The sequence below is a fragment of the Sesamum indicum genome, linkage group LG9, assembly GCF_026168435.1.
Source record: "Sesamum indicum cultivar Baizhima isolate 11 linkage group LG9, ASM2616843v1, whole genome shotgun sequence".
NCBI classification, from domain to species: Eukaryota; Viridiplantae; Streptophyta; class Magnoliopsida; order Lamiales; family Pedaliaceae; genus Sesamum; species Sesamum indicum.
The window spans coordinates 17,425,351-17,450,024 of NC_142665.1; the positions used below are offsets into that span (position 1 = coordinate 17,425,351).

The 24,674-nt window shown below is 33.9% G+C and overlaps 1 protein-coding gene, 1 long non-coding RNA gene, 1 other non-coding gene and 1 pseudogene across 3 annotated transcripts; 2 read left to right on the forward strand and 2 right to left on the reverse strand.

The window, feature by feature from the left end:
• Positions 1 to 1,211: 1,211 nt before the first annotated feature.
• On the forward strand, positions 1,212 to 9,981 carry LOC105178240 (receptor-like cytosolic serine/threonine-protein kinase RBK1). Its single transcript, XM_011101669.3, has 8 exons — positions 1,212 to 1,574; positions 1,675 to 2,181; positions 4,820 to 5,077; positions 5,758 to 5,912; positions 6,295 to 6,374; positions 7,618 to 7,753; positions 8,651 to 8,800; positions 9,413 to 9,981. The coding sequence occupies exons 1-8, from the start codon at positions 1,562 to 1,564 to the stop codon at positions 9,569 to 9,571; spliced, it is 1,458 nt and encodes a 485-aa protein (XP_011099971.1). The 5' UTR covers positions 1,212 to 1,561; the 3' UTR covers positions 9,572 to 9,981.
• Positions 9,982 to 11,174: 1,193 nt separating this feature from the next.
• On the reverse strand, positions 11,175 to 13,020 carry LOC148786957 (uncharacterized). The gene is made up of 2 exons (XR_016067603.1): positions 12,093 to 13,020; positions 11,175 to 12,022 (listed from the first exon to the last, which is right to left on the reverse strand). It is a non-coding gene; the product is annotated as an uncharacterized LOC148786957 (long non-coding RNA).
• A 1,516-nt stretch (positions 13,021 to 14,536) lies between these two features.
• LOC105178239 (putative UDP-rhamnose:rhamnosyltransferase 1 pseudogene) lies at positions 14,537 to 16,393 on the reverse strand (annotated as a pseudogene).
• A 6,177-nt stretch (positions 16,394 to 22,570) lies between these two features.
• TRNAA-CGC (transfer RNA alanine (anticodon CGC)) lies at positions 22,571 to 22,643 on the forward strand. Its single transcript has one exon. It is a non-coding gene; the product is annotated as a tRNA-Ala (tRNA).
• Positions 22,644 to 24,674: the final 2,031 nt, after the last annotated feature.

Below are 24,674 nucleotides of genomic sequence, written 5' to 3' on the forward strand. Positions count from 1 at the left end.
ATGTTATAATAATCTATGTTAAGTATTTTTATACTTATGGCATCATACAATTAAGAGACATACTTTACTTTTCCTTGAAATGAGAATTGGTGTCAATTTGAAGATTAAACATGTGGAAGAATTTGACTTTGAAATTCTTTATGCCAACTCTTGTCCCCACTCATAAGTAATATTTATTATTTTTTATTTGTGAATTAGAATATATCGGGAGTTCTTTTAAGGACAGTTCGATAGTTTTTAGATTTTAAAATTTTTTTTTAGAGGTCTTGAATTTAAATTTTGAGTAGATAATCTACGGCTGAAAAAAAAATAGAAAATGAAACGAAGTTATCATTAGAATACATTAATATTTAAATATAAGTTGGGCTAGGATTTAAATTTTTTTTACTAATTCCAAACATTGGTATTTTCAAGGATTTATAATTTTATTTAGTACCAAAATATTCTATTTCATTTATGTTTCGTGTTAAAAAATTGAAGAAAAAAAAAGAGAAAAAATTGTGAAATTACGAAAATGCCCCTGGAGGTGGCACAAGACATTGTCAGTTGGGTTCGTTATTGCTCTTTAATTCGGACTGGAGAAGCGGCTGTTGCGCCAGCAATCAGGGACGGCCCAGATTTCATTATCCAAAGAAGGGAACTCCGTGTCCTAAATAAGATTTATTAATTAGGGATAATTACCTTAAACTGTCTTTTGAAATTTGATGTAATTATATATAAATTTTTTATAATTTGAAAAATTATATTTAAAACTCTTGAGTTTTGCTTCTATCTAATAAATAAGTTATTTTATTAGTTAAAATTATTAAATTTGTTGATATTAACAAAAAAAATCGAAAAAAAATTAATTTATGATCAACTTACCCTTATATGTCTTCACGCGTTAATGCATGTGAGGAGATATATTTTCACCATTATAAAGGTAGTTAGTTCAAAAAAAATTGTTCGACCTACAATAAATCAATTTTAAGTCAATTAAGAGTAAAACTCAAGAGTACTAGATGTAATTTCTCAAATCACAAGAGATTTTATATGTAATTATACCAAATTTTAAAAAAAGAGAATGTAATAATCCCTATGAATTAATATTCATATTACTGTAGTAGAAATACAACGTATGAATTAATTAAAAAATAAAAAATAAAAACGAAAAACGTATGAGTATTAGCTATTTATTATTCCCTTGGCCACAAAGCTAATCCTAAGTTTCAGTTTTCCCTCTCCTCCTCCCCCTCCTGCTCTCTCTCTCTCTCTCTCACTTCTAACAGCATCAATCACAAATACACCAGCTTTCTTCTTCTTCTTCTTCTCTCTGTCTCTCACTCTCTCCCTCTCTCTCTTATAACAGCATCAATCACAAGAGAGACTCCTTCTCTCTCTCTCTCTCTCTCTCTCTCTCTCTCTCTCTCTCTCTCTTCAGTTCTTGCTAGGCAGGAGTCGGGAGAGAGAATGATGAAGAGTTCTTGAAACCCTTCTTTTTTATTTCTCCGCCCAGCTCCAGGAAATTTCGATACAGTTTCTACATATTTCAGTTTTCTGTAAGCTTTCTAATTGACTTGAGATGGCCGTCGGAGGTAAAAGCTTATACGCATACTGGCTATAGTACAGTTACATGTATTATAATTCCTCTTACACAGCTTTTTTCTCGTAATATCCGAGTCAATTTTCATGCAGGAGGTGAAACAGTTGCAGAAATCTACGAAAATGAAGAGAATCAGGTTCCAGGATATGCAGGGAAGGAGCAAGAACACAACCCTGAAGCAGAGGGTAAAACAGAGTGTTCTGGGACTGTGATAAAACAAGAAGAGACTGAGGAGCAATCCTCGCCGAGAGGGGTGTTGGAGGGGCAGATATCAGGTTCGGATTCCGACCACAGCATTGACAGGACCAGCAGTTTCGGGGGCGAGAAGTCGCCGACGGAGAGACGGGAATTACTCAATAATGGCAACCTGCAGTGGAAGAAACTGTTTGGGCAGGTGAAGAGGACAACAACGTTGAAATTATCGACGATTTCGTTGCTCGTGGGGCACGATCTGTCGAAGAGGACGTTGAGGAAGAGGTCGGGGAGGAACCGCAGCACGGATGAGGCTGCCGACTGTGGAGACTTTTTGGCTCCGAAACCATCTTGGAGGAGTTTTAGCTATGAGGAGCTCAGACAGGCGACTGATGATTTTAGTCCAGGTAAGTTAGTTATAATCTGTGTCATTTCTTTGCATGATTGATGATTTTAAGCTATTCTTCATTCATGACCACTTTGCCCGTTAATGTCTATGTTTTTACCAATTGTTGCAAGACATTAATTGACTTTTTTACCATGATAATTAAGTTTTTTGTGTGTATCAAAACTTTCATTTTCTTGATATATTATTTTGCTACTATGAGATTATTATGTATCTCAATTTCATTGTGTTGTCAAATATGGTTTTTATCAAATTTAACTGATGACATTGTGCTGAGGGGCTCGCTTAGGACTTAGGAGTTTTTGTCGTTTACTGAAATTATGCTTAAAGAAGAGCACGTATTAACTTAAAACAGATCTAAATAAAGTATACAATAAGTGTAATATATTTATCATGTGATTGATGTACTAAATATATGTTAAGTATACTGCACTTGCTAGTGCGATTGATTCGATTCAACCAACCTAATTTGAACAAAAATTTCCTTGAAAAGAATATAAACATTATTTTGCATTTTTACGTACCAAACATAAATATAGGGCTACTTCACGAGCAAAAAGATTTTCTTTTTGCCATGATTAATTATCATAATTAAAAATAAAACGCCGAAGGGAGTACTAATTTGTCGTGATTTGTAAACCGTAGTAGTTTATAATGATAAGAATAATCAATTTTTTTTTGACCTCTACCTAACACTAGAATTTCATCAACAGGTCTATTTTTACCGACTGACTTTCTAATTCAAATTCTCTTACATTTTTTTTTCATTTAATGGATACACATCACATGTTCAAAAATTATATCATCTATTTTATTTTTCAAAAAAGTATTCGCATAATGTACGTATATTAAATAAAGCCAAAAAAAAAAAATACAATAAAATTTGAAATAAAAATATTCAGTCAAATATCTTGAAAGCCGACATAGAAGGTGAGGAATTTTCTAACCCCAAGAAAGTAAATTTGATGGCACGGCAAAGAACACATTTAACATACTCTATTGATCACCAAATTGCTAATGATAGCATTTCTTTGTTGAATTGTACAATGTTTTTTTTTGTCATTCAATTTAGGAATTCTGACATCGCTGTCAATAAGGTTGGCTGCAAATTTGTTATGACCATCACCTAATAAAAGTGTAATGTGTATAGACAGACATGTCGCCAATTTTGAGTTATTGCGGGCTGCAGTCTAAGTTATAATGCTAAGCTCAATAAAGAGTTGGTTGGATATCAAGTTATCAACTACCCCACTTTTTGTGCAACTTTTTCCACTTTTTGTATTGTAAAAGCATTTGATTGGGGCTTCATTGTTGTGGTTATATTAGTTTAGGTTTAAAGTATGGTAACGATCTGGGCACGCTCGTTGTTTGTGCATAATTTAAATTTATATTGTATTTTTTAATTGAATAAAAAAATAAATTGATTCTCAATACGTGGCTATAAAATTAATGATATAATTAAGTAACAAAAAATGGGTTATTTTTACAAAATGTATGGACAATTTAGGTAATTTATATTTTACGAACTATGATAGTTACATCATAGTTATATTTTTTCGATAGTTTTGATGAGTTTATATAACAATTAATAAGTTTACAAGTTTTGAGTCATAGATACGAAACTGGGATCCCCAGGATTTCTGAGTTAGTTGCATTTACCCATTGTGAAAGGTTGGTTGGCTTCAGAGACAGATAATCGCGTTGCCCTTTTCAAAAATTTAGGAGGTTGAATTATTTTTTTTTCGTTTAATTAAGAAGTTTTTTCGTCTAATACTATTTTATAAAGATGTTATTGCATTTAACCCCCGAAATACGTATTTGAAGAAATTGTCGAAGTTTACAAGTTGGATGTTGAGTATTTTCTTGGAATCAAATGGGAGTGGACCTAAAACCTTGTCGGGACTAGACAACATGGTCAAGTTTGAGTGGTTAACCCTCTTTTCCCCTTTGATTGACCTAAATTTTGAGCAATTGATTGGCAGTCATGATCATAGAACCCAAGTTTCACTTTTGTACAGAACATGTGTCCAATTGATTAGGTTTTAACTGTTTCGGATAACGTCAGTTTTGTAGCATTTGTTGGCTGGTCTAATTATATGTACAATCTCGGTCATGTGAAGTACAAACACATTCATGTTGATGTCTGGTTGTGTTTTTATTTTCATATCTTATTTATATAAGTATTTTTTAAATGAATTTTTAATTTTGTGTCGGTTTTCTTGAGCAAAATGGAAATTTGTTTGGAACCATAGATTTTGACGTTATTTTCTGTAAGTATGAGAATGAAAATACGTAAGAATTTATTAATTTATGTGTTTTTCTATACGAAAGGAAAGACGTGATAAAATGTAAACATAGGTATCAATTTCGAAAATATTTTCTTTTACACTTTTTTTATAAAATTTTATAATGTGGATAATGCTAGCGGCGGGTCCCACATGCTGTTTGATTGAACTCGATTTGAGTTTGTATTAATGCCAATTTCACTGAGAATGGACTCGAACAAACAAGTTTTTCGACTTTTCAAATAAAATTGAAAACGGGGTTTTGAAAATACATCCAAATAAGAGCAATTTAACAAGTGTCTAATAAGCTTAACAAGTGTTTGATGAAAGCCCTTTTCGCTGTATTTTGATCAGATAAGTTGCTGGGGAAAGGAGGTCATGCAGCAGTGTACAAAGGGTGCTTAGCAGATGGGCAGGTTGTCGCTGTGAAGAAGATAACAAAGAAAAACAAGAACGAGGAAGACAGAGCTTGCGAGTTCTTGTCGGAGCTGGGGATCATCGCTCACATCGACCACCCCAATGCTGCTAAGCTCATCGGCTTCAGCGCCGACAAGGGCTTGCACCTCGTCCTCCAGTACTCTCCACACGGAAGCCTCGCCACTATTTTGCACGGTGATGTTTATATTTGTCGCTTTCGTTTCCGCGCCTGTCTTGGGAAAGACTATGATTTGAACCACCTTATAAGCTTTTAAACATCTTATCAGAGTTACAAAGTATTTGATAAAATTTGAAAAACGAGCTTATAAAATTTAAAGTATCAGGAGCTTATAAATTTCTTTTAAAAATATTAATAAATTTATTAAGTTAATTATAAAATTATTATTATTAAAATCTTATAACTTATTCTATCAACGAATTTTAAGGAAAAATTACAATTTTGCACCTGTAACTATAAGTGAGTGTCGTTTTTAGTTCTGCCAGAATTGACAATTAGCTCGAGCAACGAAAGAAAATTGACACATTACGGACAAAGTTTGCCGAAAATTGAAAAGCTAGCCAGAATTTGGCATGGATTTCTCACATAAGCCCCAAATTCCGACTAAGTTTGCAATTCTGGTGAATTTTATCTTAAGTTGCAGGCCTGAATTGTCGAAATCAATCCTAGCTGAAATAAAAGTAGAATTTTATATAATTACGGGACCAGAATTGCTATTTCTAAAAGTAGAATCTACTTATAAAATCTTTTAAAAAAGATGAGCGAATAAGGATCTAAGATAATACATGAAAAAACAGTTCCAAAATTCTTCTACAAACTTACTCCTGTGGCTACTGAGGAGAATTCAGTGTTTCAGGTTCTGAAGAGAGCTTGGGATGGAAAATACGATACAAGGTGGCAATTGGCGTGGCCGAGGGATTGCAGTATCTGCATCATGGTTGCCAAAGACGAATAATTCACAGAGATATAACAGCTTCAAACATACTGCTCTCTCAAAATTATGAAGCTCAGGTTCTAGTTCATGTCTTTTGTGCCTTTATAAATGAATCCAGAAGAACTGTATACGACCTTTCGTCATGGTTAATTATCATAATCGAAAGAAAAAAAAATCATGACGGGTACGAATTAACCGTAGGCGCAACGGGCATTCGCCGTTGTTTCTGCAAGTAAGACCAGAACATTTTCCATAGCTGAAAATTATGACAAATGTTTTATCCGTAACCAAAATTATGGTAAATGTTGACTCACGGTGGTAGAAAAAATTTAAGATTTTGCATTTGTTTTGTTTGCTTGCGATATATAATATTGCTTTATTATAATTATTTATAGTGCAGGAAAAATTTATTTATTTATTTATTTCTTTTTGTTGTGGGGTATGGTATGAACTATGCAGATATCAGATTTTGGACTGGCGAAATGGCTGCCGGAGAAATGGGCTCATGTCGTTGTTTCTCCAATTGAAGGCACTTTCGGGTAACAAACTACAGTTTGTTTTTTTACTTGACTTGAATTTCATTTCTGCTAGTGAAGATGTTGCTTTCATGACAAAAAAACACAGGTAGTTTCTAATGGGCTTTTTGAGATTTGCTTACTTACGGATACTTTCCTATATTGAGCTGTTACAAGGACGTATTTATTAGAGTATTTGTAATTTTAGAAGTATTTGTAATTTTTCAAACAACAAAAACATATTTGTGATTATGGTAAACTTACGAAATTGCTTACTTTTAGTCCTCTGGCAGATTTTCGGACAATTTTACCCCTATGAAACTTTTGAAAGACAGTTTTAGTCTATATGCACTCATAGGGGTAAAATTGTCCGAAAATATGCCAGAGGACTAAAAGTAAGTAATTTCGTAAGTTACTGAACCTAAACAAAAATGAACATAGTTATCGGACTAAAATTAAAATTAGGCATACTTAGTGGACTAAAATAATACTTTTTCCTTAGAAAAGCTTGTTTTAACAGACCCTACAAAAAAAAAAAAAAAAAGAAAAGAGAAAAAAAGAGTTGAGATGAAAATAAAAAGGGGACAATTTTAATATTTTCAGTAATTATGATATTTAGTATTAGGGTAAATTATATTGACACTTATTTAATTGAGTTCCAATATATAAACATTTCATGCCTTTTGAAAAATTATAGGTGCATTCGCTGAGATGGTGTTACTATGACGTACCTCAAGAAGTGTTTGTGTAAATTTTTGCTATGCGAGTTAAAAATCATGACAAATCAATACTACCTACCATGATCGTATAAAATCGATGCAAAAACTTAAAATTTTAACTACGATTAATAAATATTTATGATGATCAGTTATGACTGAAACATATGCCATAATTTTTAATGGTTAATGTTTTAGCCTCTTGCTGAAACAATTGTGATAGCGGTCACACAAATGTGGTTAATTCGGATTCTTCAAAATTTTTTACTTTGGACCATAGTAACTAACCATAACAAAAATTCGCATTTCTTCTGGTGTGGTTTTAACAGTAACTAATATTTTGTAAAAGTTGTTACCAGTAATAATTCATGACGAAAGCTGCGTACAAAATTGTCATTAAAGATAATTAGCAACACATATGTAGTAACAAGATAAAAATTATAATCCTCTTACATATTTTTATTGACAATTTTAAAAATGTAATTACTTGATATTTGGTCCCTAATATTATATTTTATTGTTGCACGTGTTTCCAATAAAATTAAAACCAGGTACATGGCTCCAGAGTATTTCATGCATGGGCTGGTTCATGAGAAGACTGATGTATTTGCCTTTGGGGTTCTGCTGCTGGAGCTCATAACAGGGCGTCGTGCAGTTGACTCCTCCAGACAAAGCCTTGTGATTTGGGTATCATTTGCTTTACTGTTTATAATATACATAATTTTGCCTATCTTCCATTTTGAATCTTGCCAAGTTTGTGAGTCAGACGGTGTTATCCTGAATTTATAAGTTTTTTAAAATATTTTATATAAAATAGGGTAAATTATCTTGAGTTTTTCTGAGGTGTCATAATTGTAAATCCTTCTTGTTATTTGAAAAATTAGAAATACTTTTTTAAAATTATAAGTACCCGAACAAATACCTTCTTATGACAACTCATTGTAAAGGAGTATTTATTAGGATATTTGTAATTTTAGAAGGTATCTATAATTTTTCAAACAAGGAGTAGATATTCGTAGTGAAGACAAACCTCAGAGAAGCCTTTTGTAATTGACCCTATAATGACAAGTATTTGATAATTTTTTAAGAGAATGAGCTTATAAGATCCAAAAGTAAGATGAACATTATAATCTCTTTTAAAAAAAGTAAGGAGTTCGAAAGATTTTTGATATCTTAATAAAATCCTTTAAGTTTCATCATATGAACTACCAAATTGTCGTTACTGATATTTTATAAACTTCATAATCTTATTTTATCCAAATATTCAAAAATTTATTTTTAAAATAAAATCAAACATTTTATAAGCTTTGGCCCCCATTTTGATATTCTGACAAGGCACGTAGACTCCCTTTTTTGTTGTTTTTAAATAAACGCACACACCCTGTTGACGCACCCACCTATGTTTGAATCAAGAATTCTTATAAAAAAATTTTGAACCTAAACCGTTGGGCTGTCGTCTAGGGAACAACACGTAAACTACTTATAATGTTGAAAATTTCATGTGTAATAATCGTAGGCAAGAGAAAGGATATGGCGTATGTACGTACTTCTAATGGATAATTTGCACCCATATATGTTTTCTAGGCAAAACCATTTCTTGAGAAGAATAGTGTGAGTGAAATAGCAGATCCAAAGTTAGGAGAAACTTACAACATCGTAGAAATGAAACGTGCCATGTGCACAGCTGCCGCCTGCATTCAACACCTGCCCAACATGCGCCCCAACATGAAACGGGTACGTACCAACAATCTGTCCCAATCTTCTGCTCCAGATTGTTGTCTTATGTAATTTTTTACTTCGCATGTTTTGATTTGGATTTTCTATCGCATCTTTTATTCAATTTCATATATATGTATATGTCATACGTATTAAATATTTTTTCAAATAAAATTGATGATTAACTTTTGTATATGTGGCGTGTATACGTGAAAAATAGAGAGTTCAATGCAAATTGCAAGAGGAGATTCAGTCAGTCTATTTTCGTTAGATGATATTGTGTATAAAACGTTCTCTTAAGATATACATATATGTGCTAGTCAAGAGGATTCTATATACGGTAAATTACATCTAACGCTGTTCGAGATTAGGTTCAGTTACACAAATATTTCTATTATTGTAAAATTATAAGTACATCCCTGAAGGTCTTAGGGTTGTTTGTGTAAGTTATTGACTTCGAGAGGGTATGGATTGGAATTATTCAGGGGTTGTCGATGTAATTTATTCGTTTACATTTTTAACTTATCCGTGTGTGTTAAATAGCTAATACATACCAATTGGCATACTTTAATTCACTCCCGCCTTATATTTCGACTTCAAAATCATCGATTCGAGCTCATGTCTTTGCAGGTTGTTCAATTACTAAAAGGCGAGAGCGAAGGAGTAGACATGAGGCACCGGTCGACGGGCGAGAGAGCGTTGCTCTTGGATTCTTGTGACTTGGACGAATACACTTCTACTACTTACCTCAAGGACTTAAATCGCCACATGGAACTAGTCATGGAGTAACCTCATACGTCATTCCACGACGATGTGTATCTTTCTCTAGGTCGACGATGACGTGAACCGGCTGCGATAAAGCGGCAGCATATGCAATCCGCGAAATTAACGTTGGAAGCGTTGTGGTCCGGCAATGTTGTAGAGATGGATCACACTTTTTTATTTTTCATTAATTTCTTAAAGGACTGTTGCTCGCATAAGATGAGAGTGGCAACAGAAGACACTTAGTACCAGAAAATGAACTATGTAGTGTACAAAAGGAGTAGTTGTTTGGCCACCAAAAAAAGAAAACAAAACAAAACAAAAAAATAGTAGTAGTCGTTGTTTGTACTGTTTGAGTAGGGGACAATTATTGTTCGAATCGCAGTGGAGTTCTGCGTTTTTGTAAATAGATCAAAGCCTCAGGGGAGGTTTCTGTAGCTATATCTGTCAGAAAAAATTATAAAATTATTTGGAGCTGCGATTATTTCTAAAATCCTTTAAGAATTAAATAATTAATTACATTGATATTTCGTAAAGTTAGATTTAATTATACAATACTTCCTGCCGTTTGCAAAAGTATATATACATCCATTGAGATTGTAATTATAATTACAAATACATTTCATATTTAGTGGCAAAATCTTACACGAACTCCCTTTGAGGTGTATTAGACTAAAACTGCTTTTGTGGTTTACCTATAATCTTAATGTTGGAAAATAACAATAAATAATTCAAATATTATCTCATAAATAAATCAAACATGTAATTAGACGATTATGTGTATACATATGTTAATTATATAGGCACATAATTTTTTTTCGGGAATAAACCATAGTGACTAGACGATCATCAATATTAATATAGGTGAGTTAGTAGTGAAATCTTGAGTTGGGAGCTCTAGCGACATAATTACTTATGTATTAGTTTTTTAGTGAATGTGTATTTAAAATTTTGTAATAATTAGAAACTTTACTTCTCTCCTTTCCTTATGTTCATAGATACTAACGTCGAGGGGAATATAAAATTTTGATGAATATGTCATTCCATGAGGGTTATATAATGTATCAGTGAAAATATAAATTATCTTATCAGGTTAAATGGCTATTTCTTATGAGATAAGCTGTAATTATAAATGGGGTGTCACAACTTAAATCTGAAAAAGAATTAACTTAAGGATTTCTCCCGATCTGCAAAAGATCATTTTCGTGAAAGCTTAAATCTGAAAAAGAATTAACATATGGATTTCTCACCATCTGAAGATCATCTTCGTGAAAGCTTAAATCTAAAAAAGAATTTACCAAAGGATTTCTAGCGATCTGTAGAAGATCGTTCTCACGAAAATTTGAACCTAAAAAGGAATTTTCAATCTGAACTCCCCTCGATCTTAGGAGGGTCGCCCTTTCGATTTAAACTTGGACGAGTATCCTTGAGTTGGCTTTTTGCGATCGATGCAAAGATCGCTCTCAATAATAGCTAAAATCTAGAAAGGCAAAATAAAAATTCCTTATTTCGTGAAAGGTCATGATCGCAAGAATCCCTAACAAATTTCAACTCAAAAGGATCTTTCGATCTGAAGAAGATTGATTCAAAGTAAATTTGACAATTTTAAATGTTTCCAATGGCATCAAGATTGTGGAAAATAACAAATATTAGGTCGTCGAAAATTCTACTGATAGTTCCAATGATCTAAAAAAGCAAAATAATCTATTCTGATTAATCAGGATAGGTAGTACATCATCGACCGCAGTTTCTAAACTCCAAGTTTTTTCAGGTCATATAAGATCAAAGAATCATCTACATGACAAAAGAGGGTTACAAAGAAGATGGCTATGCGATTTAGAACATGAACCGCATCTACAGGCCTAACCCCAAATATGCCCATTGATCACCAACTCATACGCTCTATCTCTTCAATTAGACAAGAAAATTCATCTTCAGTAGCAGGGGAAGTATCTTCTTCAGGATGGGGCTCGAGATTTCCGTCAAGGAAGGGGTCGAGATGATTTTAATCAAATCCTTCGATGAAGCCACTCAGTTTCTGCACCTGTGATCTGCACTTCCCAAAGCCTTCGTTGTAGAAGTCAACAACTTGAAAAGCCGATGCCTTGAGAAAATCATGAACTCCTTATAGACGAGCCTCAGAGATGACCTTCTTATACTCCGATTGGAGGTAGGCTTCACGACCAGTGGTAAGACCCTCAGCTTCCCAATCTCCTGGCCTGAAGAAAAGCCTTATTTCTTGCTTTTTTCGAGGGCAGCTGCAATGGCTCGCCCCGGTTTAGAAGTGGACTGTTGTAGTTTCAACTCAACATCGCTAGTTTTCGTTTCAAGAGTGGCCTTGAGTTCATTAAGCTCCTTGGCCTAATCCTCACATTCTTTGAGCTTTTGCTCAAGGTCACGCACCTTGATATCGACTGCTAACTTGTCATATCGCCACATAGAGCATTTTAAGGAGAGATTACGTCCGAAAGCAATAGCCTAAAAATTAAACACGTTAGTAAGTTCAAAAGGATAAATAATAAAACAGTTCATATACGCAAAAACGCACATGGGAAAGCACATGGGCAAGGTGTTCCTTGACTATAGTATGAGCTCTTTGGGCCAACAAAAGTTGGTTGCCTTCTAGAAGCAAGCCTTGTACAATTCCCAGGAATCTTGGCCTGCATGAGATCGTAGAACAGAGCTAGAGGGGGAAATGACCCAATTGGGAACCACTCCCTCTCCAACCATCTCAGCAGTGCGAGCTTCCTTCCAAAACCTTACCTGTTCCTTCAAGGCGCTAGTATATTCTGTTCTTCTTCAGTGCTATTTGCAGCCTCGCGAGCTTGCCAGTTCCTGAGTGAGATTTGGTCCGTTTACTAGATTTGCTCGAATGAGAACTCTTGCTGTGGTTTTTGTATTTTCTCTTGTTTTCTGGACTTGCTTGGCTCCCCGGGAGCATTAGTGACCCTGACCTCAACATCTTGAGTATTTAGCAACCTCGATCTTGAACCAGGCTTAGGAATATATTCTTTTGTTATAGCGGCAGTGTGGGTACCATCGCTAACGACTTCGACCTCCGCAGGCTGAGACTTAGTAAGGTCTACAAGATCGGCGAAACGTGTCTTCTCCTAAGGAGTGGAGGAGTCCTTAGCTTCAGCCTGCTCCGCAAGACATGGGCAGAGAGATACCCCTTTTGGCCCTGACTCGATTGGCGATCTGAGCATTCATTACTTGCTTGTCTAGAATAATAAAAAAAACCCGTTAGAAGTAGCAACAATAGGGAGGGAGCAAAATGATGATGAAAAGCAAATCATTTAAGGAACCCCTAATTAGGACGGGTGCTGGAGAGAGTCTCACAAGCTTCAAGACCTTCTCTACGAGTAGCTGCTTAGACTTGTTCCAATATATTGTAAGACTATTGATAAGATCACCGTCTAGCCCCCCCACAGGTCCTACGATTAACACCCCAATCACATCAAAAAGACCAGTCTTGGTTGGGGGAGGTCAAATGAAGATGAACCTCTCCCGCCAAGGACCGACATTAAATTTCAAATCTTCTAAATAACGACAATCTTTATGGGTAGTGAGGTAGAAAAGGCCCTATTACCTAACCTTTTTGAGGTCGTAAAAGAATAAAGCGACTAGAATTTTTTAAAGCTAGGCTCAAGGTCGAGATGTCGCATTATTATGATGAAAAGAAGAATATGGCTAATGGAGTTTGGAGAAAGTTCCTTTGGGTAGATATCTAATTTATGAAGAATATATTTTACTGATGGAGTTAAAAGAAATTGAAAACTTTTAAGTATAGTATAGACAAAGGATAAAAGCCCTGAGGAGGACGATGCATTCTATCAAACGATCGAGGGAGAAGAACCTCGTAATCATGGGGAATAAAACATTTTTCTTCTATTAGGTGAATAGGAGTTTTACAGAGCTAACTATCCCCGACTAAGGATCTCTCGTCATTATACTTTAATATCTAACCTGGATAGGAACGTCATGAGGATCTACTAATTCTTTTGATTGTTCGACCCTAGTGATCCTACATTTGGGGGTGGGGGGGATCGTTTGAGGAGGATCAATTGTAAGAGGAAGGGGGCACAAGATACGCCTACTTCGAACTCTTTAGATTGAGGTGAGATCATTGTCAATCCAGAAAGGAGCTAGAACTAGAATTTGATGTCATGTGTAAACTTGATGTGTTGTCCTTGTTGTATGTTGAGTCGTCCAACTGGATTGGGCTTGTTTTTGGGCACGTCAAGTTAGTAAAAATAAATAAGCTATGGAATTGATACCTTACTCATGTGCCAATAGGGTCAACTCTGCTGGGCTGATCTAGTGGAGGCCCACCTTCTTAACCTTGGGCTTGAAAAAAATATTTGAGAGGATATCATCATAATATATTATATAAATATTGTTATAGATATATATAACTTAATCTATCTCATTTTCCATTAGAATTGTACCACAATCATCTTCCTACGTTGTTAACGTCTAACAAAAAGCTAGTTGTAAATTATTTATTTGTATGTGCAACTCAATAATTATGCCTGTATATCATGAGGTTATAATAGGTATCACCAAAGTTAAGAAACATATACATTTGAAGTTATTCATATTTTTAAGGGTAAATTACAACCAACTTCTTTAAAATTTGGCATAATCATGAATACATTTTCGTTATTTGAAAAATTATCAATACCCCCTAATTTTGACGGGTTGTCTAACAATTAGCCCAACCTATTAGATTTTTATTCATTTTTTGAGGTGAACAAATCAAAATACCCTTGTGGATTAAGAATTATAAGTTTATTTATTTTTAAATTTTTTTTATTGATTAAGTGGATAATTTTTTTATAATTTTTATTCATGTTTTTTTCAACTTTTTAATTTAAAAAAATACGATAAGGGCAAAGTTGACAATTGCATACCTCCATTTAAGGATTACATCATTTCATCAAATATTAAGGAGGTGTTTGTAATTTTTCAAATAATGAGGAGTATTCGTAATTAAGTCAAATTCATCGATATTATTGTAATTTATCCTATTTTTAATATAGAGATAAAGATATGCGTGGCTAATTTATTAAATAGGAAATCGGAAAGTAAGTTTTATATGTTCTTGACCATATCTTCCATTCTCAGTAGAACACTGCAATGAAGGGTGTTGATATCATATCAGTTTTCATCTTCCAAATTATTGCATAGAGTTGGAGCTCTGCTGCTCTCAACCTCCACTTTCAAACTTTACCTTTATTTCTGGTCCCAGTTTCCTTGGATAACATAACCACTACATTCATTGCGATCAATTCTGCGTCATGGTTTGTCTTCAAGTTTCTCTAGATACTCAACGAAATTGTGTAGATATCGGTCATGTAGTTCTCTGTCTCCAAACAGTATGCTCATTGCTTTAGCCGTGTCTCTAAGCTTCTGCCCCTCAACTTCGACCATCACCCTTCTCAGAGACTGAGCCACTGCATTTCTTGTGTATGACCCATCTTGCTCATTTCTAGGTATTTCTACGCCCACCTGTCTTTCAGCCAGAACTCGGGCATTCAACCCTTGATCTATCACAAACGGCAGCATGATAAGGGGGTGGCCGAATGTTAGACCCTCTACTATAGAACTCCAGCCGCAGTGAGTCAAGAAGGCACCCACTGCCTCATGGCCGAGAATTTTTAACTGAGGTGCCCAATTCTTCAACACAACTCCTCGACCCTTGATTCTTCCCTCAAACCCGTCCGGCAGCTCAAAATCAGCCTCCCGAGACCCGGCGGGCTTTCTGAATGCCCAGAGAAAAGGCAACCCAGAAAGTTCTAGCCCGTGAGCCAATTCACTTATTTGGTCTCTACTCAAAACCACTTCGCTTCCAAGTGCAACATACACCACAGACTCTTTGATTTGGCTGCAAAGCCAGTTCGTGATAGAAACCCATGCTTCATTTGAACTGTCACTGGTGTCTTGAACATGTGGTGGCATTAGTCCAAGTGGGATCACCTCTATCTGGTGAAGCTCTTCCAGCACCTTCAACCATTTGGACTCGAACTCATTGCAGTGTCTTATAATCATGGCATTGCATCCGGCAATTACCTTTCCAGCCCGATAGAAATCTGAAAAGCCCGAAGCGTTCGTTACAGCTGCGCACAAAATAAGGTCCGCCTCATAGAGTCTGTAAGCCACCTTAGTCTCAAATGTTACCCACTCTGGTGGAGCCAAGAAATTCTCGAGTCTGGTCCGATCGTCTAATCCGTTGATCATGGCCTTTGTATTTCCAAGAAAAGCAAAGAACCAGGCGTTGAATATGCAGAAAAAGAAGCGTGAAATTCTGAGCCTGGTTGCAATTGCCGGCAACCAGTGTGGAGCAAAATCATATATGATGATATCAGGATCGGAGTTCTCAAGAAACTGTGTCAGGTCATCCTCCATCCCATCATACGCCTTCTTGAGATGCTCAACTTCCTCGGGCAGGACATCCATGGTGGCCTCGGCGTTTTCTGGGAGCCCTTCAAGCTTTGGCAGTGGGATTTTCGCGAAAGCTATGGAAGAAACCAAATCGGGAGGAAGTTTTGGGAGGCGGTCAATGTTTCTTGGGGTAGAAATGAAGGTGATTTTGTGGCCTTTCCCAGCTATGAATTTTGAGAGTTCAAGAAAGGGAATCATATGCCCAAAGGCAAGCCAAGGAAACATCACTACATGCAACTGTCTCCCTCCATTGAAAGCTTTACTAGCCATAGTATCAGTGTCCAAAGTGAAGTGCAAAATCACCAAAAGACATTGATATTTATAAATACATGGGATACATATGTGCAGAAAATGCGGATGCATGCTCGTGCACGTATATCTAACATGGCAGCCATCTGATGGAAAAAGGAAGCACCAAGGACAAGAATTTTAATTAGTAATTAATTTCGATCACTTCCTCACACAAAATCTACATCTATATCTATATCTATATTTATAATATATTACTACTAACTATAAATGTCACAGACGGATTGTGACCATGCCATTCTTTGTTCAATGCTTACCATTTTTTATTTTTTTCACCAGATGGCAAATGAAACAACAATGTTTGAGTTTTTTTCTACTGGCATCCATGTGAAACTATGACATTGTCAACTTTGGTAATTTGAAGCTCGGTCATTTTGATCCTTTGTTTCCTTGTGGCAATGCCTTTTGCTAAAGTGTCTTTTGGTTCAAGAATATAAATTTGCTTTCTTTTTTTAGCCTCAAACGATGGAACAACGTAGTTTTTACACCGCTTCACTGATCGAATAGAATTTTTTTAAGATATTTAAGTTTGAGTTTATTTGTCTTTAACTAAATCTAGAGTAGTTGATGACCGACCACAACATTCCCCTTTCAGTAGCCAGACTCATTGTTGGATATTGGGTCAGGTTAGTGGACCCGTGACCCAATAGCGCAAATACATATTGGGATAAAAACTCATTTGGGATAAAATTCTATTTAAGATAGAATTTGTAGCCTTCCAATTATATATTAAGATATGAAACCCTCTTAGGGATACGGATATCTACACTTATAAATAAGATACATGGTTGTCATCAAATTACAACACAAAAACACAAATGTAATGCAAAATGAGTTGATCACGATACTCTTTCCAATTCTCTCTCTTTCTCTCTTTCTCTCTTTTTCTCTCTACATTTTTTCTTGGAGCATCACCATAAGCTCCCTGGATATGAGGTGTGTAAATTAGTGGGTTACTCTAGTAGTGATCCACCAAGACGAGTAAGGCATGTTCGTAGTGTGCATAAGATTTAGAGTAAGATCCAACGTAGAGTAGATCTGAAGATGTTCGTGGGGTGATCTCGAATGACGATGTGTTCGTGATTTATAAAAAGCATAGGTTTGTATACGAAGTTGATCCATATGCTTCCTTACTTAAGGTTAGTTCAATCCACAATTATGTGCCTATATAATTAATATCGGTGGGCACATAATCATCTAATTACATACAAAATTTATTTATGAGATAATATATGAATTATCTATTATTATTTTTCCAACAAGCGTAGATTTCGTCAGTGCTGCAAACGGAGCGTCTGGATCTTAGACGAGACACAAGCCGCAGTCAACCGACCAAATGTACTCAAACTGGGAGTTTTTTCTTCTTCTTCTTTAGTTTGTAGGTTTTCTTGAATATATTTGGAATCTTATTTAAATATTCTTTTCAATAATAAATAAAAATTAATTATAAAAAATAAATTTTTAATAAAATAGAAAAATATTTTAGAAGTTTAATTGCTTTCCACAACTTAGATATAATTTTTAACAGATTTTCAAATTATATACGTTACAAACATGATGCAGTGGATCACTACAAGAAAATTATTCAGTAGCTATGAAAATTTTTGATGTTAAAATTAGCGTCCGGCTAATTAGTAAGCAAAAATTTTATTGATAATCTACATTATCTAAGATATACTTTAACAATTCCTTGGTAAATTCATTAGGAAGTAAATTTTCTTTGCAAAATTCATTAGCAAATAGATCTATCGTATTAAGTAATATGGACCAGCAACGAGAATTTTACGTGCTAATTAGGTTGATGTTGATTTTTTTTTCATTACTATTGAACTTATCTTATATTGGATATTGCAACGGGACAAGACCGTCGCAATTTAATAAAAAAAAGTTTCACGACTTTTGCAAGGTTCTACAAGTTATATTAATTTTTAAATAATATTGCAATGGGCTTGTCGTAGCAGAATCCTTAGCAAAAAATTTGCCATGGAATACTTTCATTAGAAATTTACGATGCATTTTGCAGCATATCAATTTCGAGGCAAAATTTGCAACGAATTTGAATTATATATTTTTGCAAAAAAAATTGTAGTGGACCAAAGTCGTCGTGATTTAATGATTTCTTTTCTGCAACAGTAATTGCAGCACAGTCGTTGCAATTTAATGACATTTTTTTACCACGAACTTGAAGTTACATTACTTTTTTGCCATGGAGTTTGCAATGAATTTGAATTCCATGGCAAAATCCGCAACAAAATATTAATGAAAGGACACTGCATCCTACTACATTCTTCTTTTTTATATCCGTTTATCACCTCTTCTAATTAATCTTTCCTATCACTCAACTTATATTTTGATCTTCTTTTGCAATAAAACTGTTAGTGATTAAGCCGGTACAACATGTCATACGTGTGGAGGTGTAGCTAGCGTATGTTATGTTAAGTACAAAAGTTTTTGTTAGTGTATTTATATATAGTCATTGTGTTGATGGTTTTGTCGCTCATGGACAAATTAAAAATTATATTCTTGTTGGTCAATTATCATTATACCATACAACCTTTCTTCAGAAATCTGTATGAAATATGAGTATATATTTTTGTCGTTAAGTATTCCTACTCATGCAAATTTCGAACGACTTACTGACGTGTACTTGCAACATTTGATTGAGGAGTTGACACAGTTGTGGCTCAAGGAGTTGATGGGGTGATGTAGGATTGTAGGAGTGCAAGATGAGCCCAGCCGCTCGTGAGCCGGCTCAATTAGAGCTTGAAAAGTTTCAAGCTCAAGCAGAGCTAGCTCGAGCTTGAGCTCCTTCATGAGTCGAGCTCAAGCCAAGTATTTGTGTTTGAAAATTCAAAAGCCGGCTCGTAAGTTTTTCTCTATTTTTAATTTTTTTTATATATGTAATTACATAATCGATACTATATCAAATTCATATTCAAAATACATCATATATTAGAACTATATCTAATCAATGTCTCATATTTTTATTTTAGATCAAATATCTATCTAAAAATAAGTTTAATCAACAATTTAGTTGTTTGATAATTTTATTTTGTAAAAATAATTATTTAATATAATGCATAAAAATTTTATTGTTATATTATTTAATATCAATTTATACGTTGTAAATTTACAAGTTCAAATAATTAACTTATAATATTTTATATTTATGACTATATATTTGGACCAAGATACATTATATGTAATATTTTGATTTTATTTCTTGTAAACTTATGTTGAAATTTGGTGATTCTCATGAATTAATCTAATAAGAATAATAAAAATTATGTTTAAACATATTTAATTATTTTGATTGGTACTATATATATATATATATATATATATATCTAAAATGAGATCAATCATCCTGACTAATAATCTTCCTGACTTTCTATCAAGAGAATACATTGATGAAAATAAATCTTGATGAATTTGGAAATGAATTCTTTAGAGGAATAAATATCTCTTCTAAAATTCCAAACTTTTGGAATGAAGAATTAATCGAAGGAAAAAACTTTTTTATGAATGGAATATATTGGCTTGTTTATAAACTTAAATTTTGGGATAAGCCAATTGAATATAAGGCAAGATTGAGGAGAGACCAAAAAATAATTATGAAATGAATTGATGGAATCAAGAAAATTATTTATGACATTCTCATTCAATTTCCTGATGCGGATATCTGTGCCAAAATCGTATTGAACAACTTTGGATTGCAAATTTGCTATATCATCAACAAATTGTTGGTTATTATGTTGGCTAGCTAATAAATTTTCTTATTTTTCAGGAATGTTTCCTCAAAGAGAAAGAGGAAGAAACTCCTCTAATCAAAGAGGAGGTAGATTTCGACCAAGAGACATAATATGCCATGGCAATAGGTCAATAATTAGAGAAAATATTTTCAGAATTAGGAAATATAGTAAAATTTCTGAAGAAGAGAATGAACTCTTCAAACAATTTCTTGAATTTGAAAAGAAGTTGAAAAATTTAACAGTTGATAAATCATCATCATCCTCAGCGTCATACGCAAAAATATTGCAAGAAGATGAAGATGAACTGATCAATTATAAATTTAGTAAGCACCATGAGGTAAATATACTTCTAGAAATAATGATTTGAGATGAAAAAATGTTCCATGGTATCTAATGAAAAGATATCTAGATGTTGCGTCATTCACCCCAAGATCATATAAACCAAGAACACATTATAAATGTATTTTTAAAGCCACTCAGAGTGTTGAAAATAATCTCAAATTCTCCAGTAATGGTAAAGAGTTTAATTATTCAAAGGCAGTAATTAAAAAGTTCATCACGACTATAGAATGGGTAATTAACCCATTAGGTGAAAAGAAAGATATTCACCCCAGAGTCAAAAAGTCCCATAAAATTTAATTAGTGGGATTATATCGAGAAATTTAATAAGGACTTTTCTCTATGAAAATTATAAGAGAAAACAAACATGATTTTTTAAAATTTGTCCATTGGCCTTCCAGTAAGAAATACGAAATTGGGTGTTTAAATGGTGGATCAGTTTTGGTCAACTAGTCTCTATTCTCCCTGAAAATTTTCAAGAATATTATACAGAAGGGGTGAATTACTCTTTAAGGATTATTCAAGCAGAAAAGTCATGAAAATGGATTGAAGGAAGGGCTTCCCTCTATTTCTTTATGGAATTCATGAATTTGGAAATGATTACCAGAAGTAGGAATTACCTACAAAAAATTCCATGTATTAAGAGGAGATATTGTTCAAAATTTTGGATCAAGTTAATGCAAGATCATGAGACTAAGAAATACTATGGTCAGGAAACTATCAATAAAATAGAGGAAAAGATACGAGAATACAAAATTCTTGCTGAGAAAAAAAAAAAAATCAAGTCTCTAATCCCTTAAAACCTATTTCTGAGAGGATCCTGAATAAAAAAGGGAGTTATTACAAAAAAATAAATGATTGAAGAACATTTCAATCAAATGGAGAAAGATTTCAAAAAAAATCTTTCAGGAATTGCATCTCCAATGAAAATCTCTTCCAAAGACGGAAAGAATAAATTTTTTTGTCTCATAGGAGAATCCTAGGATTCATTTGAGGACTTCATTTAGGATGACCTCCTTGATAATTTGTTTAAAGGAATTAGAAACACTTTCAATGGCAATTTCAGAATCTTCTGAAGAAAAAGGCAACAAACAATCAGAATCAGAGTCAAATAAGAGCAGCTTTTCCAAAATTATGAAAAAATAAAGTGACCAATAAATGGCAAACGAGTTCAAAATTTTGACTAACGGACACGTGTCAGCAATGGGTGACACTTGGCAGATGGCAGCCATGCGGATGCGAAAGAGAAATTTCAAGTCCGAACACTTGGTTTTTCAACTTGAGACCACTTTTGAGAGGAAATATAACTACATTTTTTAGGGGGAAACAAATATTGAATGTTATTAGAGCACAGAAAGGGGGATTTCTCTCTTCTCTTATAAAAATTGAGGGGTGGGATAAAAGGAAACTAATCCAGTCCACTTCAGCTGGCGATGAATTTAATGAGAAGACACCATTTTTTTAGTCTAAAATGAATGTGTACTTGTCGGTTTCAGTTTTAAAATTGTGTAATTAATACTTTCTCTTTTGTATTTATTTTAGTACTTTTCATATATGTGACGTTTCTTGATCTCTCACGTATGCACAATTCTTCCACTCATATCTTTGTATCACAAAAACCATTATTACAAAAATGATGATTTTACTTGTGATTTGCTTATTAGGGAAATTGATCTTGTAAAAAAAACTATAGCCAAAATCGTATAAAATCCTTGGGTGTTTTGAAAATTCAACTAAATTTTTTTTTGGGTTTTAAAAATAGGCTAAAACACTCATTTTGTTTTTTTATACATTACTCACTTGTCCTTTTTATTAAATATAACTAAGGGCGTTAATTTTTTATTTGCCTTTTTGCCCTTATCTATCTATCTCCATATATATATATATATATATTTTATTTTGATGACCGTTGGATCTTTTTTAGTGTATATTAATCGTAATCAAATTAATTAATTCCAACCGTTAAATCTTAAATTTATAAAAAGATTAAGAGTCTAGATTGAACTAATTATATATATATATATTATATGTATAATTAAAGAAAATAAAATTTGTATTCGAAAAATGTAATAAAATTAAAAGAGAGTTTAAGGATTTCATTTTGAATAGTTGTAATGTTTATTTAAATGTTTATAGTCAAATATTGTTAAATAATTTAGATATAAAGTTCTTAACATCTGATGGGGGTGTAGCTCATATGGTAGAGCGCTCGCTTCGCATGCGAGAGGCACGGGGTTCGATTCCCCGCACCTCCATTTTTATCTTTCTTTTATTTCCTCTGATTTCTGTAGTTGATTTGCTGGGCAATGAAGTTTCTTCCCGTTTACAGCAAAGCATAAACGTCAACGACCGAAATTTTTAATCTCCCTTTATGCCTATTCAAGACTGAATCTTCATTTTGCTTTATACCAACTTTAGACTTTAGTTTCTTATCTTCGGTAATAATTACTTCAATACACTTACACATAAGATTGTTATTTAAATGGGCTTTCATATAGTTTACCAGAGAAATACAATTTACCTCATGTGATATCTGATGAGGGAGAAAATATTAAAAGACCAATATGCTTCTCATTAAGGGTAAAAGCAGAATTTCACCCCTCTAAGTCAACTTATCAGCAGATATGGCAAGAGACAAATCCATGAGCGTGATTTATGGAAGAAATCACGGATCCTGATCCTAAGCGCGATCCAGACGCTTAATCAGCGGCATGCCGTTCGATTAAAAGATTCGATGCTCATGATCATGACACGTGGCAGCTCATTATAGCAAGTGTTGGTTATATAAATATAGAGAACTCTGACTGACAGAAGGTAATTTTCACATTCTTATGCAACCTTAAAACTCGTAATTACATCTTTTCGACCTATCTTCTGACTTGAGCCTCTTTGTCGGGGACCAATCCGACTAGTTTAACGTGTTTTCTGATTCTCAGATTGGACGAGATCGAGAGCAGCTTGTTGGAATTGCGACCACAGATCCACCCTCCCAACTTCTGATTCGATCAGATAAATACAATTTACCTCATGTGATATAAAAAATGAATAAAATAATAAATACCTCCGGTCCACAACGGCTCAGCTTCAGGCTCGATATGAGGTAAATATATGTGGGTTTGGAGAAAAAAAACTAACTAAAATTCTCAGGAAGTGGCATTAGTTTGCATAACGTGGAAGGTGAGTGTGGCAGCCTATCACATGGAAGTGTGTGGTGCATTGCATGCTCTGAGCTGGTCTTTCGGCTGAGCCACTTTATGGAACCAATTTGGTCTTTGGAGTATGCCACTTATGTAATCAGTGTGGCCTCACCTCTTAATTAACGCCTAAGCCTCTATCCGAAGGGATAAGGCTCTTAACTACAACCCATCACCCTCTATAAATTGTGACCCTCTTAGCTACAACCCATCACCCATTCCTTCGCTTAAAATTGTGTAGTTTAAAAAATTATATTCGTTACTTTTGAAATTTATTTTCATCTAATAAATAAGTTTTTCTATAAATCAAAATTCATCGAGTTTGCCTAATTAACGAAACAATCGGATGAAAATTCATATTTACTCTTAATTGACTTATTACTTATTTAGTACAGGTTAAATAAATCTACTTATGATCAAATTACCTTTATATATTTTCACACGATAATGCATGCTAGGAGATATATTTTCACCGTTACAAGGGTAGTTTAGTCAGAAAAAAAAATTAATTTACAAATAAGTCAGTAATAAGTTAATCGAGGGTCAGTATCAAGTTTTATTCAAATCTTCTTGGTTAATGTCAATGAATACCTCCTTATTGATTGTGATGCATACCGAAATCCAACAATGCCACAATGATCGAACGATATTTACCATAATTCCAAGATTATTGGGAACCTAAACGATAAATAGATGCTAGGATTATGATGCTTAAGTCAGTAATGTGTTTAATAAAGAAATGAAAGGGAAAACCTGGATAAAATTAAGGCTAATTGTTGAAATTAGTGTTAATGTGATTAAAATCATGCAGAGTGCAAAACGTCTACTGAAAATAGAGTAGAAATCAAGAGAGAATGAGAGTTGGAGTGTGAATGAATATGTTACCAAAATGACTGCAGAAAGAACCATTCCATATTCGATCAATCGCTTTGTCCAAAAAGATTTAAGAAGTCTAAATTATCTCAAAGCGCATAGAAAATATTCTGTCACATATTGACAGGAGACAAATTCTATCATGGAATCCACTATCCCACTGCATTCTCTAACTGCACCAGACAAGGCTTATAATGACCACGTCCAAGACATAGTCAT